Source organism: Sinocyclocheilus anshuiensis, unplaced genomic scaffold, assembly GCF_001515605.1.
Source record: "Sinocyclocheilus anshuiensis isolate Anshui unplaced genomic scaffold, SAMN03320099.WGS_v1.1 scaffold1389, whole genome shotgun sequence".
NCBI classification, from domain to species: Eukaryota; Metazoa; Chordata; class Actinopteri; order Cypriniformes; family Cyprinidae; genus Sinocyclocheilus; species Sinocyclocheilus anshuiensis.
The window spans coordinates 603,732-622,798 of record NW_015552672.1 but is presented as its reverse complement, the minus strand read 5'-3'; the positions used below and the strand labels follow the sequence as shown (position 1 = coordinate 622,798).

General features: G+C 36.9%; 3 protein-coding genes and 2 non-coding genes across 8 annotated transcripts in view; all 5 read left to right on the top strand.

The window, feature by feature from the left end:
- Positions 1-3,998, top strand: part of LOC107667430 (collagen alpha-1(XXIII) chain-like) — a 50,830-nt gene extending 46,832 nt beyond the window's left edge. The window contains exons 27-28 of the mRNA XM_016459098.1: positions 2,565-2,603; positions 2,749-3,998. Coding sequence (XP_016314584.1) covers positions 2,565-2,603; positions 2,749-2,751 — 42 coding nt within the window. The 3' untranslated portion in view covers positions 2,752-3,998. The remainder of the gene's footprint in view (positions 1-2,564; positions 2,604-2,748) is intronic.
- Positions 3,999-4,366: 368 nt separating this feature from the next.
- Positions 4,367-4,439, top strand: trnav-cac (transfer RNA valine (anticodon CAC)). The gene has a single exon. It is a non-coding gene; the product is annotated as a tRNA-Val (tRNA).
- A 2,172-nt stretch (positions 4,440-6,611) lies between these two features.
- trnav-aac (transfer RNA valine (anticodon AAC)) lies at positions 6,612-6,684 on the top strand. Its single transcript has one exon. It is a non-coding gene; the product is annotated as a tRNA-Val (tRNA).
- A 330-nt stretch (positions 6,685-7,014) lies between these two features.
- LOC107667431 (methionine adenosyltransferase 2 subunit beta-like) lies at positions 7,015-13,396 on the top strand. 4 transcript variants are annotated; one of them, XM_016459101.1, is made up of 8 exons: positions 7,015-7,131; positions 9,930-10,124; positions 10,256-10,370; positions 10,453-10,599; positions 11,632-11,825; positions 12,028-12,141; positions 12,414-12,571; positions 12,768-13,396. In XM_016459101.1, the coding sequence occupies exons 1-8, from the start codon at positions 7,102-7,104 to the stop codon at positions 12,784-12,786; spliced, it is 972 nt and encodes a 323-aa protein (XP_016314587.1). In that variant the 5' UTR covers positions 7,015-7,101; the 3' UTR covers positions 12,787-13,396. The 4 variants fall into 4 exon arrangements, with proteins under 4 accessions (XP_016314587.1, XP_016314588.1, XP_016314585.1 ...); XM_016459099.1 differs by lacking the exon at positions 7,015-7,131 and adding an exon at positions 7,693-7,935; XM_016459102.1 differs by lacking the exon at positions 12,768-13,396 and having other exon boundaries at positions 12,414-12,754.
- Positions 13,397-14,040: 644 nt separating this feature from the next.
- LOC107667432 (cysteine-rich and transmembrane domain-containing protein 1-like) overlaps positions 14,041-19,067 on the top strand; it is a 9,820-nt gene continuing 4,793 nt past the window's right edge. The window contains exons 1-2 of the mRNA XM_016459103.1: positions 14,041-14,303; positions 18,013-18,303. Of these exons, the coding sequence (XP_016314589.1) occupies positions 18,039-18,303 (265 nt within the window). The 5' untranslated portion in view covers positions 14,041-14,303; positions 18,013-18,038. The remainder of the gene's footprint in view (positions 14,304-18,012; positions 18,304-19,067) is intronic.

Below are 19,067 nucleotides of genomic sequence, written 5' to 3'. Positions count from 1 at the left end.
TTCTGGGGACACCAGAGACTTATATTACATATTGTAAAAAGGGGCATAATATGTATCCTTTAAGTAATTTTAAAGGCTATTGTTTGCTTAGGTCTATATTTATTACCACAAAAAAAAAAATCCAATTACTCGGCATTATAATCAACCGATTACTTGGTTGCCGAAATAATCGTTAGTGACAGCCCTATCTCATAGCACAGTGGTTCTCAAACTTTTTACAGTGGCGTACCCCCTGGGGCATTTAACATTCTTCTGCGTACCCCCTCTCTTCCACTTAGACCGCAGTTACACCTTTTCTATTAAAGGACAATATTTGCACCCTTAAATTGATTTACAGGTGCATTTTTTACATTTATAGAGGCAAATATTTTCTATCCTTATTAATTGTATGTCATGTTTTATGTCATATTCTTAACATTTCATTAAGTGTATTATTAATATAATAAATAAAGCAACAAAAAATGGCAAATCGAAGTGATACTTGTAGATTTAAAAATAAAACGGCCAAACAGCAGCGCGATTTGCTAAAGCAGCATATTCAGCGGGCATCCTGTCACATGCAGGCTGCTTGTGTGGATGCAGTCAGTTTTGACCGCAAAAAATGAGGTAAGCTGATTGGATATCATGTATCTGACCGTTTACGGCACCCCCATTTTCCTGTTTTTACATTAGAAGTACCCCAGTTTGAGAACCACTGTCATAGCATATGCAAAGATGGAGTTTGAAATGGTCTGCGCATGTAAATGATAACTGTTTGTGTGGAGCAGCATTTACTGTGAATGGAGCCGCTCTGAGATCTGAGATTCTCATCCATAGAATGCGCCACTTACGGTATTTTGCTAGTTAAACGACAAGGGCAAAACGCAAGGATTTTTTTATAATCAAGTACTCAAATTTAATCAAGGAATCGTGACAGCCCTAAACAATAATTCAAATTACCTTAATCTCACCCCTTTGTCCTAAACACTGAAGAACAAAGAATAAAATCTAAATAGATTTTTCTACAGAATCCATGGATCATTATTTTTTCTTTCTTTCTTGTTTTCTCGTGATCACAACTTAATTTTCTTGTGATCTTATTCTTGACATAACAAAAGTTGTTTTTTTGTTATCTCGACATGACAAATTTGTTCTCTAAGTTACACAACTGCTCCAACAGGTGGCAGTATAGAACGGTGTTGGCCCAGATTGTACACATTTGGGACAGAGTGAAGACCTTATTCCTCGTGATCGCTATATAATTTGTGCAGTATTGTGTTATTCGTTACTAACAATTAACTTATAAATGTTAAATGCTTGAATCAGTGTGATTATTTTGAAGTGTATCTGTTGTCGTTATGTTCTTACTGATAGATGCATGACTCATCACAGTTTCACTACCGCAGCAGCGTTCAATGTAACATTACACTTAGTGCTTGTTAAAACTATTGTTGATGACACCGTATAGTATGCTGTTTGCATCTGTCTTTATTTGTGCATCTTTGAAGTACCTGATTTTTAGTTACAGTAATAAGCGAAGATTATGGTGTTAATCTAGAACATGCTTCAACAGCGTATTTTATGTTGTGTATTTGTAATGTGCATCTTTGTTCTTATTTTTCATCTATTTTGCTGAAATATCCACAAAATATTAAAGCGCACGCACGGTTTATCTGTCAATCAGATGCATGTGAAAGTTGCATTCGTTACTACAATAACAGTAGACTCCCGGTGCATTGTTTTAGAATCAACAATCAATGTAAAAAAAAATTATAAATGTTGTGATAGTCATGATAACGAGAAAACAACTTTATTATGTTGAGATCATGAGAAAGTTAAGTTGTGATCACAAGAAAACAAAGAAAAATAATAATAATCCATGGCCTCTTAAGACTTCCGTATTTTTCGGTCTCACTAATCACTAACTAGTTGGTTCGTGTATCCAGAAAACAACTACTAACTATAATGTAAGTGGAATGAATCTATGCCTTGCCCTATGAGATTATAGTTCACATGAAAGAAATAATAATATACCCACCTGGCTTTGTGATCTTCTTCATCTGAGCTGTAGTGACGTGTGAATATGTGCTGCGGTTCACATTCAGACTTACTGCCAAAGGTGTTCCTCTGTGGGTTAAGCCCAGTGTATACTTCGGTTTTTAAACATACACAAGGGTTGGATTTGTTTTGCACTAATTAGTTGGGCCGTTGTTTCACCATAGAAAGCAAAACTAAAGAGACGGAACAACAATAACAAAATACTGGAGACTGCAACAGCAACAGATACCAGCATTGACAAACACTTGTGTGAGAGTGTTATGAGATAGCTGCAACTTTAGTTTAAAAGAGTACAAAGATGTTTTTATGGGTAATAACTTCTGGAGAAAAAATAGAGCAGACACTGGACAAACATGAAGCTTTCTACGCGTAAAAAAAAAAACCTGAAGTATACTTTGGGCTTTAGAGTGCTTCCTTTAGTCTCACACAATCATTGGTGGCAGGTTTCATGTGTGATCCCCTCATTCCTCCCCACTTCATCAGTAAGAGCTGTTGGAAATCATTGATTTCCTTCTCTTTATTTGCAGGGGCGCGATGGGCTGCCCATACCAGGATGCTGGCATAAGGTATAATTATATATGTGATGTGGAGAAACTATGAGTCCTACTAGTTTTCCCACCATAATAGTGAGGATATGATATTGCATTATGACTGCAGTGACCGCTTCCTTTTTGTGTCTTCTAACAGTTTTCTCCTATTGCTTTCTTGCAGTAATGACTAACCTGGAGCATGGAGTTTGTACATATTGATATATATTTTGCAAGTAAAATTAGCTTTTACTCCCAATTTTTTAGTCATCTCTTATTTAATAAATTGGGTTTTCATATGGGAGCCCTTGCAAAAAATATCTGTATCGCTGCATTAACAAAACAGAGGCTCTCCACTGCCACAATATCAAGTGTAGAAAAGCAATGAAGCGAGCATCATAGGGGCTGAGACTGTACTGATATTAAGATGAGACATGAACTCAATGCTTGTGGATGCACAGAGAATGCTGCTGCAGTCTTTAAGGTGAGAACATAACCCTGAACTTTCTAACAGACTGACCAATGTGTCTGCAAATGATCACTTCTTCAGTGGCTGTCTTACTTTCCTGGGCGTCATTTGAAACAACCAACCCCACCCATTCTTTGCTAAATGTTTGCTTTGAAAGGAAGAGGCTTCAGGGCAGGGTGGCAAAGCCAAGCACCCATCTCAGCCCTAAAGGACACTGAATGGGATATATGGAGGGAGTATGCTTTGCCAGTTCAGCTGGATGTTTCCAATGAAAGGGCTCACCTGTACTACGGGGAGAAACGCAATGTGGACATTGCACTGGATTTGTACTGGTGTACATATGGACAAATCTGTACTCAGGAAACTCTTTTCACTTGGTCAACAGGAAACAGCTTACTGTCTTTTGTTTCATTTCTCAGTAAAATACACCAGTGGAGAGGTGGAAAAAAGTATAATAACTGATATCATGTTAAGTTGTAGTTGTAAGTCTTGTCTGTTTATAAGATCCCTCATAAACTAAAACAACTTTGGTCTTTTATTCATGTTTTGTTTTGTTCATTTTTTGGTCTTTTATTCATGAGGTTGTCTGCATCCTCAATGAGCATAAATGCAAAGTTTGTGTAAATAAAATGTATAATTTTTACATTTAAAGGCTTGCATGATTTATTGTCTGAATACCGTGCACCGTGTTTTACGTTCAGTTGTTTTCCCCTCACTCTGTTTTGTTCAAATGTTGTAAAAGATGGAAATGTTTAATTACAGCAGTTTGTTTAAGAGAAAGATTTAACATTCTTGTGCTCTAAATGTACTTTACACAAGTACAACAACGCAAATGTTTCTAGCTACACAAATCAGTTTCATGTGCTGCCAAATGTGTCAGACTTTGATGAGCAAGTTAGTTAAATTTGAAATGTTTATACTACCTTATTAACACCACATCTGGAATAAAACCATATCAAGAACAACTCTTTGAACTCTACCGCCCCCTTGAGTACTGAGGTGTGTTACTGCCACAATAACGCACAATAAGTATGTTAAGAGATCAAACACTACTGATAGATTTATAGCCAAATATTCCCATTTGCATTCATGTGTAAAGTATCTTTATGGCTTTAGTGTGTTAAATTCCCAGTAGAATGGATGTTTTATTAATGCAGAAAATACTTTTAAATCTAATTAAATCAGTGGTTTACTACTAATACTCCATTATGTGTAGCTAAAATCCAAATCCAAGTCAATTATTTACTACCTGCTTCAAATTATTCAAATAATATGCTCTAGCTAATTCTCACTTATGAACATCAGACCATATGCAAGGCTAACTAAACATGTGGTTTCCGTAGTGTAGTGGTTATCACGTTCGCCTCACACGCGAAAGGTCCCCGGTTCGAAACCGGGCGGAAACAACCACTTTTTCTTGGAATAAAACATCCATAATTGTTTTACCTATCTTTTTGTTTTACTGCCTACCTTTACTGATATATTTAACAGCACAGTACCTGTCAAAAGTTTTAAAACATTACAATTTTTATATGTTTGTAATTAAGTCTCTTAAGTGCCCCAAGGCTGCATTTATGTGATCAAAATACAGTAAAACACTTAATATTGTAAAATTGCATTACAATTAAAAATAACTGTTTTCTATTGTAATATATTTTAAAATATAATTTATTCCTGTGATGCAAAGTTGAATTTTCAGCAGCCATTACTCCAGTCTTCAGTGTCACATGATTCCGAAATCATTCTAATACACTGATTTGCTGCATTTCTTAATATTTTTAAGAAGCTGAATTTCTAAGAAACATTTCTTATTATTATTAATGTTGAAAACAGTTGTGCTACTTAATAGTTATACAGAAACCATGATTTACTATCATTCAAATGTTTGGGTTATGTGTCTATGTGTGGTTTTAATACAAATGAATGCTTTTATTCAGCAGATATATGCATTAAAATGATCAAAAGTCACAGTAAAAACATTTATAATGTTACAAAAGATTCTATTTCAAATGAATGCTGTTGAACTTTTAAGTTATTTTAGAATCCTGAAAAGACCGTTTCCACAAAATATTAAGCAGCAAAAATTGTTTTTAACATTGACAATACTACAAACCATTATTCATAACTGAGCACCAACAATAATTGAGCATTAGAATGATTTATTAGAATTCATTCCACAAAATATTAAGCAGCAAAAATTGTTTTTAACATTGACAATACTACAAACCATTATTCATAACTGAGCACCAACAATAATTGAGCATTAGAATGATTTATTAGAATTCACATTCCTATTTGATGTCAACCGTTTAACCTCTGTTACCTTTATGCCTGTAATCTGATTTCTTAGTACCTCATCAGTTAGTGACAATGGAACCCCATATATCACCCCTTTAATTCCGTTCTCTTCACCTGGCACATTGCATTTCACTCCTATTCCTCCCAATTCTTTTATCTTAATAGCCATCTCTTGTTGCTTTTTGTTCAAACAGAACACAAGCACTCGATTGTTTGATAGGTATTTTGCAGATTTAATGTTTCCCAATGCTTTTTTGAGAACCTTGGTTAATCGCATGGGATTACTCATTTCTCCCATTGTTGCGAATGTAAACATAACCTTGTACTCATCCTCCGTCCGCATTGTTTTACTCCTTCCTCCTTCTCCCCCGATTTCTTCGAAGAGCCTCTGTCTTTCCGTTTCTGAGATGTCAGCTCTACCTGATTCCACTCTCCACAATTCAAATCTGCAAAATCATCTTCTTCTTCTATGCTACTTCCGTCATTCTCTTCATTCACACCACAGTCATCGCCAAACCCGCCACGGCGTCTTTCCTTCGCCATGACGCCCCCGTTTCAATGGTTTTCCATAGACTTAAGCTTTAAAGCGTTTCATCAAGGTCGCCAGTAGCAAACAATGGAGCGCGCTCTGCTGGACAAACTAAGTAATTACACCATTTCAAGCGTTTTATCTGCATTATATGTTCTGTAAAAAAAAATGTTCATATCGGCGGCATATTCGCCGATACCGATATATTGGCGACAGGCTCATATCGGCCGATAATATTGGCAAAACGATATATCGGTCGGGCTCTACTACAAACCATTATTCATAATGCACCAACAATAATTGAGCATTAGAATGATTTATTAGAATTCATTAGAATTATTTCTGAAGGATCATTTGACACCAACGACTGGAGTACTAGTTGCTGAATATTCAGCTTTGAATCACAGGAATAAATTACATTTTAAAATATATTCAAATAGAAAATAGTTTTTTTTTATTTTTTTTTAATTGTAATAATATATCACAAAATATTACTGTTTTTATTATATTTAATTTTTGATCAAATAAATGCAGCCTTGGTGAGAATAAGAGACTTCATTAAAAACATTTAAAAATCAGAAACACACATATTATAAACAATAAAAGAAGGAATAATGACAAAGAAAATGTGCAGATCTCTACTTTCCAAGCAGTAAAACATCATTCAAAAAAAAAAAAAAAATTTACCTTTGGTTTGTTGGACAGGAAAACCGTTGAGAAAACAGATATTACTCATAACACCTCTCACAAGGTTTCCGTAGTGTAGTGGTTATCACGTTCGCCTAACACGCGAAAGGTCCCCGGTTCGAAACCGGGCGGAAACAACATTTTTCCCTCCTAAGGAAGTCCAGTTAAATAGACAGACCAGAAACATTCTAGAAAACAAATACAACGTCAACCACTAACAAAAAAAAAAATAATAATAATAATAATAAAAAAACTTGCTACCTCTTCCCACCCTATCCCTAAAAAGAAAAAAAAAGTGTTTTAAATATTGTTGTAACTATAATATTTTGTTAATGACTTAATTTAACTGGGATAAAATCAGATCTTCTCTTCTCTTAAAATAAATAATGAAATAAATGAATAATAAACATAAATAGAAAATAAAAATTTGGGACTTCTATCCGAACACGGACCAGGACTTTTATCCTGAAATCCCCACTGTAGCTGCAGAACGAGGACATGAAATAACATTTTCATGCTAAAGGCTTCACACTACACCTGCATATATTCCAAATATGCCTGGTTTGAACTACGGGGATGATCAGGTACATTTTAAACGGATTTAAATTGCATTTGTGTGATTTAATGTAACTGTTAGCCTTTAATGTATATATGTTCTTTAGAAATTTTAAGCTGCATCTCTGTAAGAAGCTAATAAAGCAGTTAATTCTATTCTTTGGTAAATGGTTTATTAAAACGACGTTTATTATATAGAAATCTGCGTTTCTAAGTGAAAACGAAATATGTACGATTTCAAGCTGTTTGGAAACGTTTCATGGCCATTAGCTTTGTATCGGCGGATTTCTGCCTATTTCGAGGAACTCGTTCTTATTCTGCCTTTAATCTGTTTTAAAGTTTTACTCCTATAGAGTGTTTCAGTATTTTGTCATTCCTATGACAAATTCACTTGCGAATATGGCGACATGTTATATTGACTATAGTCTTAGATACTGCAAGACTTTGGTAGATAAAACGGCTTACGCGAACTAACGCGAAACTCAGCCGCATAGGAACTGCGCAAAAGTTCGCAGCTATGATGCGCTAGAACACTTGTTTTTGTTTTGGTCAAAAGCTGCTGTTTACGCTGCAAGGATGACATAGAGATTCACTAATCTGCAGAACATAAAACAGACGTCAGCCTTGCGTGCGTATGTTATATAGATCATACCGGACGCGGGCCTAATTTGACAGCACGAGCCAGCCGTTCCAAGAGGGTTTAAGGATTGAGTGGCGCATTAAAAATAGAGGTCTCTCCTCCAGGATATGATAACTGTAGCCACACTGAAATGAGTATCAGAGATAAAGAGCTTAAGATACATTTTAAACCCGGGCACGCTGAGCTTGTTCAGGTAAGACTGTTGGTCCATTTCTAAGGAAGCCCCTCCATGGTATACAAGCCAAAGCAAGTTTAATTCAAATGAATGCCTTATAATCCAAGGTGACCCGTTCTGTGTAATTTTTTGTTTAACACAAAATGAAATACAAATTGTGTGTTATTGTTAAGGCATAGTTTAGTTTCAGATGTGACGAGCAGATGAATGCAACTGATCATGTTTGAATTGATTAATACCAGCACTTTAAACTATAAGGAACATGAGTGCTACCTGACAAATTAGACATTAGTGCTTATTGTGATATTTTTCATTTTTGGCATATTAAAACTGCTGTGAGGTACTGATGTGTACAGTGCCATGCCATCTGTAGGTTAATCCCATTAACCAAGTTTAAGTGCCTAGATGCAAGTCAGTTGATATAGAGTTGCAGTGCTCGAGAGCAGATATAAAACTATGGAAAACCAAATTTCATCTGTACAAATTCAAATCAGTAAACTGTAATTAAAAATGCATGTCTGTCTAAAGCAAAAATATAATCTATGCAAATAACGTGTGTAAATGGAATGTGAACATCTATAATGAGAGGCTGGTGTAATGACCCTTCACTAAGCTCCATCCCCAGACAAGCTTTACAGAATAACTGGAGATATTCATAAACATATTTGTGATTTTCAGTCAATTCTGTTTACAAATTGGTAAAAATGTTACTACTACCAAACAACCACAATCCACTAAATGTCCTGAGGGTGGCGCTTCGGGGGCTAATAAACACCTGAGCGCAGCAGCTTCAGCATCGACTGCACAACAGCATCGAGAAACTTCCGAGTGTCAGCTTGTGAGGCTGCAGGTTTCAAGCGTCTGCAAATCGTATAAATAACGAACACGACATTTGTATTAAAAAAAGGTTATTTCCTTTTTGTTTTAGACTGGGGTTAGCTAGTTTAACACCGATGTAATGTTCCAGGGCAATTTCTATATCATCTTAAGCTTATAACAATCGTATAATACAAACACAATATCGTCCTTTCTGTTACAAATATAAATCCACTAATGTAACTTACGTCCAGTTCTTGGTCTAAAAAGTGGAATTAGTAAACAGTAAGTACCAACACGGCTAATTTCAATTACCAAGACGTGTTTATAAGTTAGCCTACCTCACACATTGAAACAAGTGACTATCCAACATCTGAGGTAAATTGTATGTCGTCCAGTACCGGTCGTACTCCACTTACAGTCCTAAACTTTAACTTCACTAGTACAGCTCATCAACACGTCGATAGCTAGATACTTCTCAACTTCTCAAGAACTTTGTAATATATCTTACCTTTCTTCAGTTGTTTTGCTGTTTGCAGAGTGGTCGCAAAAACCCAAATACTCATCGACGACACTGGCTTTCCCCATCAGTTGTCATTGATTAGACCTCGCGAACTGATATCAACTGCCAATGATGTTGTAGGGGCTTGTCTAGATTCTGTGAGGAACGACTCTCATTGGTTCTTTTGATTGTCAATCACATCTCGGACTTGGTATCGTTCTATCCAGTATTTTAAATAAATAAATAAAACAAAACATATCATAGACACAGCACTCATGTCCGTTATAAAATGCACCCATTGATTAACTTTTCCAACAATTATCAATTATTAAGAAAACATGCTACTCACCCAGATTGTTGTCTACTACAAACATCTAACAGATACAAGGAACATTTGTGTTATGTACTGTGTTCCATTAATTTATCTGTCCAACAGTTATAAATTAAGAAACATGCCACTCACCCAGATTGCTTCATCTGGAAAGCATCTGTTGTCTACTACAAACATCTAATAAACAAAGTAGTTTCACATACATTCTAAACCATAAATATCTTAAAGACATTATCTGAATGTTTATTTAACATCTGACATCTTGCAGATGAAAATGTGCAAAACATAGCAGAGTGCATGCATACAATGCAAACGCTGTACATGTATACTTTTAGGGTAAATTTACTTGGTTCTGTCATTTAGAATGAAGTCTACACTCCATACCGGCGTGTGCTTGTGACTGGAGCCACAGGGCTACTGGGCCGTGCTGTTTACAAAGAGTTCAAGAACAATGACTGGGATGCTTTGGGGTCTGGCTACAACCGTGCCCGGCCTTGTTTCCTGAAGTGTAATCTCCTGGATGAAGATGCAGTGCGAGGGGTCATTCAGGGGTTTCAGGTAACTCATTACCCTAACCAGTAAGATCACCCACTACTATTCTTCTACCACCAACACATTTATTTATTTTTTGTTCATACAGTCCATGTTTGATGTGTCAAAAGTATTTTTCTTTATTTTGTGAATGTCAGCCTCATGTCATTGTGCACTGTGCTGCTGAGAGGAGGCCAGATGTGGTGGAGCGTCATACTGAAGCAGCCATAAACCTGAATGTGCATGCATGTGCTTCTCTGGCCAAAGAAGCAGGTTAGCAGAGTGACAAATCCTGTTAGATATAGTTTTAAAAAATGCACATTTGCTCAGTAAAGTTCATAATCCTTTCCCACAGGTGGCATCTTCCTAATCTACATCAGCACAGATTACGTTTTTGATGGACGTAATCCTCCCTATGGAGAAAACGATGCTCCCAATCCTTTGAATTTATATGGGAAGTCCAAGCTAGAGGGTGAAAGGGAGATTCTCAGACACTGCCCAGGTATGATGTTTTTCAACCACATCTGAAAGGATCTAAACCAGGACAAATCATAAAAAAAAGTTTGCATATGTTTTTTGATCAGGATTTGACAGCTCATATAGTATGTTATAGGGCAATATGGATCCCATACTTAAGGAAAAATGCCTCAATTTTATTCAGATGCCCAAACTGATCAAAAATATGCTGTTTGGTGCAGATCTTATTTATATGGCCAAAAGTAAGGTGGAATTTTGATAGCTTGTAATGTAAATCAGAGAGATCTTTATAACACTGGATATAATTGCATATCATTTGTCACTTTACGTCTCCCAGTAATATGCCAAAATAAGATTATATTTAAATTTTTAATTTTAAGATAAAATCTCTAGGTTTTATTGTGGGGGCAAAACATAGTGCAATGCAATACAAAGTTGATTGAGAGATGTACAAATAAACATTTCTCAATAGCCTGATGTATCATATTTTATATATTACATCAAAAATGATGTATGGCTAATCAACCAAACTTAAAGGGATAGTTCACCTTCAGTTGCTGGTCCCCATTGACATCCATAGTATGAAAAAAAAACAAACAAAAAAAGGGGGACCAGCACCTGAAGGTGAACTATCCCTTTAAGTTGCTTCTGTCCAGTAAGTGTCTTGAACTATTACTAACGATATAGAAGTTATTCTTATATGTACTTTATAAAAATCTGTAAAGATTTCACAGCAAAAAGACATGTGTACCACAACCTGAAGGGGGACATTTATTAGAATTATACTATAAAGTAAAGGGCCTCCTTTACTTCCAAAAAAGTATAAAACTGTCAGTCAGATGACAGAAGGCATGTAGAAGATTGTGTGTAACAGTGTTTTTCAGCAAAGTTTTGATCATGTTGATAATTTAGAGGCCTTAGAAATTTGCAAATCAAATAAGATACAGTACTGTCCGCCATTTTATAGAGGTAAGCCTGCTACTATATTATTAGGAGTGCATAATATGTATATTCCCTTTAAAAACAATCTCTGTTCTCTGTCTGTTGCTCTGTGCAGGGGCAGCTGTACTACGAGTGCCCATTCTGTTTGGAGAGGTGGAGAAGGTTGAAGAGAGCGCAGTGACCGTGTTGTGGGACCGTGTTCAGGAGGGAGCTGAGAGCTGCACCATAGACCACTGTCAGCAACGCTTCCCCACTTACACTAATGATGTGGCACATGTCTGTCGGAACATGGCTGAGAGAGCCCTTCAGGTGAGCCGCTTGGTGTAGACTTTATAGCAGGGGTGTCAAGCTAAGTTTAGGTCAAGAGCTGGATTAAACTAAAAGTCACCAAAGTAACTATTGGTGTCCCTGTGTAGAAAATGCATGCACAATATATAATCTACTGGAGCTAGTTAAGTCCAGAATCACCTTTACCACTCATTTCAATACAGCATGTTTCTGTTGCCCTCAGGACCCGTCACTGCGTGGAATCTTCCATTACTCTGCCAAAGAGCAGATGACCAAATATGAGATGGCCTGTGCAATAGCAGACGCTTTCAACCTGCCCAGCAGTCATCTAATACCAGTGAGTAAACAAAAAGCTGAAAAGATCCCCTCAATATATCCTCTGTCCTTCCTACAGTCAGTACAGTCTGTATATACAGTGCATTCCTTACCCTTGCCTGTAAGCACGTGCATGTTACAGCTATATGTAGAATGTAGTCTGTTCATGTAAACTTGCGGCCTTCTAGTTGAAGAAATCCTTAATGTCACATCTTTTCTCTTAACTTTGGTTTCGGTATGATCCATTTTGATCTCTTTTGTTCATTAACCTGGTATATGTATGTGTGTGTGTAGATGACAGAGCAGCCTGCTGGAGCAGGGGCCCAAAGGCCACAAAACGCCCAGTTAGAGTGCTCACGTTTGGAGCTCCTCGGCATGAGTGTGGAGCCCACCCCTTTCAAGACTGCCATAAGGGACAGCCTCTGGCCCTTCCAGCATGACAAACGATGGAGGCAGACTGTCTTTCACTAAGGCAACAACTATATCCCAAGCTCCAGAAGAAAACAGGGCCACACTCTTTAAATATTTAGCATTTCACTATTTCACTGAAGCACCAATCCTATTTCACAGTCCTGAATTAAAACAGGTCCACACTTTTTACAAGTCCAGCAGCTTTGTTTGATGTTCAAGTATACATTTATGATGGAGGCAGACTGTCTTTCACTAAGGCAACAACTATATCCCAAGCTCCAGAAGAAAACAGGGCCACACTCTTTAAATGTTTAGCATTTCACTATTTCACTGAAGCACCAATCCTATTTCACAGTCCTGAATTAAAACAGGTCCACGCTTTTTACAAGTCCAGCAGCTTTGTTTGATGTTCAAGTATACATTTACTTTAGCCAACAGGTATTTCACCTTTATGTGTTTCTGTGCGATTTGCACTGCGGGTTAATAAGTCTGGCCTTGACTCTACTTGATGTTTCTTTCCTAAAATGTATTACTTTATGTAAATGACAAGTTGAAGACATGAATGTTTGATAAAGGAACAGATGAGATCCTCAGTTTCTGCCGTTCCCTCTTTTTTGCCTTTAAAAAATAAAAAATAAAAATCAGACATTTACTTGAGGACAAAAGAATGCAATATGAATGAAGTACCAGGAAGCTTGAGAAAATCAAGCCTTTCTCTCTTGATCATTAAAGTTGATTTTCTTTTTTTTTATTTACTTTTTTATTACTCTTTTTTTTATAATGTCATAAACTGGATACTTTATGTAACAGGATTGTCATTTAAAGATAGATAATGCTACAAACACTTTGAGATAACCGCAGCAATTATAACATCATATTACTTTGTTCCACAAGCACAGGGTCAAGACATTGTGGCTTAAAAGGTATGCCAGTAACCCTGCCTCATTATTACTGTATAAACATAAATTCTGTAAATGTAAATGATGACCATTTTTTTGTTCTTCTCAAATTTAACCATCACAATTGATGAAACGATTAAAGTTCCCTTCGTCCTGCTGGTTTTTGTAAGATCCCTTTACCTAACAAAAGCCAGATCCTTAATTGCATAATCCTCTAAAAATGACATATTTGGTATTACTAGATAATACATTTGACAAGTTCTGTAAGATTTTGTTTTATTATTTGCTTTGCTATAACTTTAAAAAATAGTCAATCCTGTTACATAAAATGACAGTAATATGTATTTAAAATGTCAAAAGATGTTTAAAAACATGTTTATTACCTTGCCATTGTGTAATCAAGGTATAATTAATAATGTTTAAATGCCTGGGCTTAATCAGAGCATTTCTGATAGTCGGATATGGTATCTTACAATATCTTATATTATAATTAGTAATATATTAAAGATGAAACATTATTTAAAAAAAAAAAATCTTGTGTTATCAAACCTCGTGACACAAGTTATTTCTTGTGTGATGGTGACGTAATCTCAAAGAGGCGGGGTCGCTGGGTTGCGCTCCACGCGTTGCTGTATAAGCAGTCAGCTGATATTACCGGGTATAACTTTCCAATGGGAGTCCGCGCACCGCTGTCTACGTGACATCACCGCGTCCGTTCTGACCGAATCGAGAAGCGTCATTTTGTTCGTTGTTGCAGCTTCAGCGGTTTACGGCCGACTTCAGCGACGAAATAATAAAACAACACTGACACTGAAATACAACAAAGGAAGTATCGGAGCAATTCGCTGAAAAGAAACCCATTTTTCTTTCAAAGGTAAAAAAAGAACACTTTCTCTGCCTTTTCTATGAAAATATACGTTAACTAATTAATTAATCCTTTCTTTCTCTTTATTATTTAGTCTATTTTGCTAGCGAATAGATCTGTTTGTTGGTCCTGTCAAACATTGACTACTGAATGGTAGGGTTGGTCTTCAGGGTCTTACCGCCCTCCGTTAACCCCTAAACATAGTATGGCGCACAAAAAAACATATATATATTTTTGTCTTTCTCCATGATGATATGATGCTGTACTATTATTGTAAGTCATGGAAGATATAACGTATTTCATGATTATTCAAGTTTTTGTGTTTGTAGTGTAAACTACTGTGTTTTAGTAATGTGTCGCACATTTATTCGCGTGGGCGAATGAGATCCTGATCTTTGACAGCAGGTGAACAATCGTCTTCTTGTGACTGAATCAGATTCAGAGCAGTCCCCTGATTCTCATTATTACTGCAGTTTCTGTAGGCCTAACACTATACTGCAGTCACTGTCATAGAGAGTGAGGCTCGTTAATGTATAGGTCAAAAACAATAGATGTACTTGAGACTTTCCATCATTAGTTCAGTTCTTCTGTCAGAGTCAGCTCATTTCAGTTGGTGTGTCTTTTAGTTTAGCTAGTTATCAGAGTGTACTGTGCTCCTTCTGATATGTTGATTAGTCATTTGCCCTTTAATTATCAGAGTGAGATAGTGAAATGTTTTCAACAACTTTGTGCACATGAAATTGTGTGAATAATTAAGATTGAAGTATAAATCAAACGATTAGATTTCATTCATAAAAACATCAGTCTGTTTTTATTGGGCACAGGCCTCCTTACTGGAGGCTCCTAAAACACACTTTAATACTATTTATACATGTGTAATACAAGTAAGTGGATATGTCCCTGTTCAATTATACATGGTATTTCAAAGCAGAAGTTAAGCATACGGTAATGAATTATGATTATCTGACAATATTGTCCAGGTTCACAGCAATCATTTTTTAGGGAAACATGCCTTGTTTAAAGTGGATTTGCTCGGTGTGTATCAGTAATTTCAATCATCATTGTCTCTGTGTTGTTTGAGCAATGCATTGCCAACTGGTTCCATTAAGTTAATAATTTACCATCACTGAGTCAAGACAGCACTGTTTGACTTCAGCTAGATCAAATACTCTCAATTCACTCACCACCGTTGTGTATTTGTCAGTGCTGATGCCATTTCCAGTGACAGAATATTCCTGTTCATGAGGCTTGATATTCATTGATCATATAAAGAGGTGTTTTTGGCCCATGTACTCGGTGATATTTAGAAATTATGACAACATAATATGATGCATCCACTGATTAAGTTCAATGTATCATATTTAATGGAGTAAGGAAACTGCATCTTTTTTCCAACATTTTTTCTCTAAATGCCATACTTAAATTGATGTGAATGAAATATCTATATGACTGTACTTTTGTTCCTATTTTACTGAAATTCTATTCTATTGCTGTATTGAAATGAATGGTTCCTGTAGCCTCATTGTATTTTATGTTAAAGGGATAGTTCACCCAAAAATGAAAATTCTGTCATTAATTACTCACCCTCATGTCGTTCCAAACCCGTATGACCTTTGTTCATCTTTGGAACACAAATTAAGATATTTTTGATAAAACCCGAGAGCTTTCTGACCCTGCATTGACAGCAATGCATCTGAAATGTTCTCAGGCCCAGAAAGGTAGTAAGGACATTGTTAAAATAGTCCATGTGACCATGTGACTAGTCCAGTGGTTCAACCGTAATTTTATGAAGCTACGAGAATACTTTTTGTGTGCAAAGAAAACAAAAATAACAACTTTATTCAACAATTCTTCTCTTCCTTGTCAGCGTCCGCTGCCATTCACGAGAGTACCATGACGCATGTGTGCATTCCTGTGCATGTTCTATGTCAGCAGCACCACACGCATACATCGTGGCACTCATGAATGGCAGCAAATGCTGACAAGGAAGAGAAGAATAAGTCTTTTATTAAGAAGTGGAAGGTATTTGGTACAACACAGACCCTCCTTGGATCAGGACATCACTCCAAACTGAAAGAAAGAGCCAGGAGGAACCTGGTCAGAGAGGCTACCAACTCTGAAGCAGTTGCAAGAATTTATGACAAAGAGTGGTCATTGTGTGCATGTGACAACAATATCACAAATTCTCCACAAATGTGGCTTGCATGGGAGGGTTGCAAGAAAAAAGCCACTCCTCAAGAAAGGCCACATGCAGTCACGACTGAGCTCTGCCAAAAAACACACCTTGAAGATTCTGAGGCAGATGAGACTAAAATTGAATTATTTGTCCTCAGACAGCACCAAACGAAATGTCTGGCGGAAATCCAATACAGCTCACGCTCCAAATAACAGCATTCCTACAGTAAAGCATGGAGGTGGTAATGTCCTGTTATGGGTGTGTTTCTCTGCAGCAGGGACTGGAGCACTTGTCAGGATAGAAGGAAAAATAGACGGGCAAAATACCATCAAATTCTTGAGGAAAATATGCTGCCCTCTGCCAGAAAGTTGTCAATGGGAAGAAGATTTACCTTCCAACATGACAATGACCCAAAGCACACAGCAAAACTGTGCACACAATGGTTGAAGGTGAAAAAGGTGAATTTCCTTGCATGACCTAGTCAGAGCCCAGACTTGCACACAATGGTTGAAGGTGAAAAAGGTGAATTTCCTTGCATGGCCTAGTCAGAGCCCAGACTTAAACCCCATTTGAAAATCTGTGGAATGACTTGAAGACTGCAGTCCACAAACGCTCACCATCAAATTTAACTGAACTCGGGCAGTCCAGCAAAGAAGAGTGGACAAATATAACAAAGTCTAGATGTGTAAAGTTAGTAGAGACAGAGACATATCCCAACAGACTAAAGGCTGTAATTAAAGCAGAAGGTGGTTCAACAAAATACTGATGCAAGGGGGTGATCCTTTTTCCAACTCTTCCTTCTTATTGTTTAATTTTTTTCTGACATGTTGGTGTTATATCGTTCACTTTGATGTTATAAGTAAATACAGCTGAATAAAAACAAAATATGTGTCCGTCTTCATTTCAGGCTGCAAAGCAACAAAATGTGATTATTTTAAAGGGGGGTGATTCTTTTCTATACCCACTGTAAATCTTATAATGTTACAAACAATTTCTAATTCAAATATATATATATATGTATATATATTTACTTTCTGTTCATCATCCTGAGAAATATTTAATAGTTTCCACAAAGATATTAAGCAGCATAACTGTTTTCCACATTGATAATAATAAGACATGTTTCTTGAGCACCAAATCAGCATATTAGAATGGTTTCTGAAGGGTCATGTGACTCGAGTAATAATGCTGAAAATTCAACTTTGCCATCACAGGAATTTAAAAATAGAAAGCAGTTACTTTAAATTGTAATACTATACAATATTACTATTTTTACTGTATTTATAAATGCTTGTTTAGCTTAGTTTTAGTGAACTGCAATAAGCCTGCTAGATACATGCATAGACTGTTAAAAACGAACAGACAAAAAAGGATGAATGCACTTTTAAACCTTTTTCTTAATCATTTGTAAAGATTTTGTAATAACTCAACTCCTGAGTAATACATTTTGTAAGTTTAAGAAGATGAGATAACCAAAGGTGCACTTGATGTCATATGTCTTAAACGTGTTGTATAACTTATTTTTGCATTGCTCTGTCCCAGGTAGCCCCCTCATCTGCAGTGTGCAGATGAATTACGAGCAGCCTCCCCCCTACACAGGGCCTGGCCCCACCGCTCCAGGATACCCCCCTCCCTCCGCTCCCGGATACCCTCCTCAGGGATACCCTGCACAGCCGTACCAAGGATATCCAGTCAATACTGACCAGCCCAACCCTGGTTACCCAAACTACCCTCCTGGACCCCCTGGGTCATACCCGGTCCAGCCAGGATACCAGGGGTACCCACAACCACAGTATGGAGGGCCAGTGTATGGGGAACCTCCTAAAAACACTGGTAAGATCCTTGATTTCCTGTAACATTGAACACATTTTCATTTACACATTAATCGGGTTAGTTTCACTCTTAACTTCCTCATAAACATCCTCATTTGTAACAGTGAGGTCAATGGATTTACACCAAACACAGCTAGTACAGTTAGTGGAAATGTTTGTTGCTCATAGTTTCTGCAACAGTCATGTAATCATTTCACTTGTACAGTACGTACATCATTTTTCTTGGTGTTCTTCATTTTATCGAGTTTATAGGAGGTTAACACAAGTCAGAAGATTACAGTATTTCTAGCTGTTTAAAGGGGTCATATGATGCGATTTCAAGTTTTCCTTTCTCTTTGGAGTGTTACAAGCTGTTCGTGAATAGATAAGATCCCTGAAGTTGCAAAGACTAAAGTCTCAAAACCAAAGAGATATTCTTTATCAAAGTTAAGACTCTGCCACACCCCCCTAAAACGGCTCGTTCTAACACGCCCCCACATATCTAGGTCACTATGTGGGAATATTTGCATAATGCGCCCAAATGTGCACGCAAAGAAAGAAGGCGTGGTTTCAGTAACCGCAGTTAGTGTTGAAGCAGCCATGTCAGGGAGACGCTGTGTGTTTCTAGGCGAAAGCAAAAGCACTTTATTTGGCCTTCCGAAAGTAGATGCATTTAGGAATCTTTAAGATCACTTACAACAGAACAGCAATGCATTTTATGGACGACCGTTTCATGAACCTAGGAGAGGAGGTAATTGCTATGACAATCTGGCGCTTCTGAATCAG

What these genes read in the sequence shown, in the direction of transcription:
- LOC107667431 (XM_016459099.1), top strand. Translation starts at nt 7,873, where the DNA reads ATGAGTATCAGAGATAAAGAGCTTAAGATACATTTTAAACCCGGGCAC. An exon ending in GGGTCATTCAGGGGTTTCAG is followed by an intron (nt 10,125 to 10,255) that starts GTAACTCATTAC and finishes TGTGAATGTCAG; the next exon opens with CCTCATGTCATTGTGCACTG. An exon ending in GATTCTCAGACACTGCCCAG is followed by an intron (nt 10,600 to 11,631) that starts GTATGATGTTTT and finishes TGCTCTGTGCAG; the next exon opens with GGGCAGCTGTACTACGAGTG.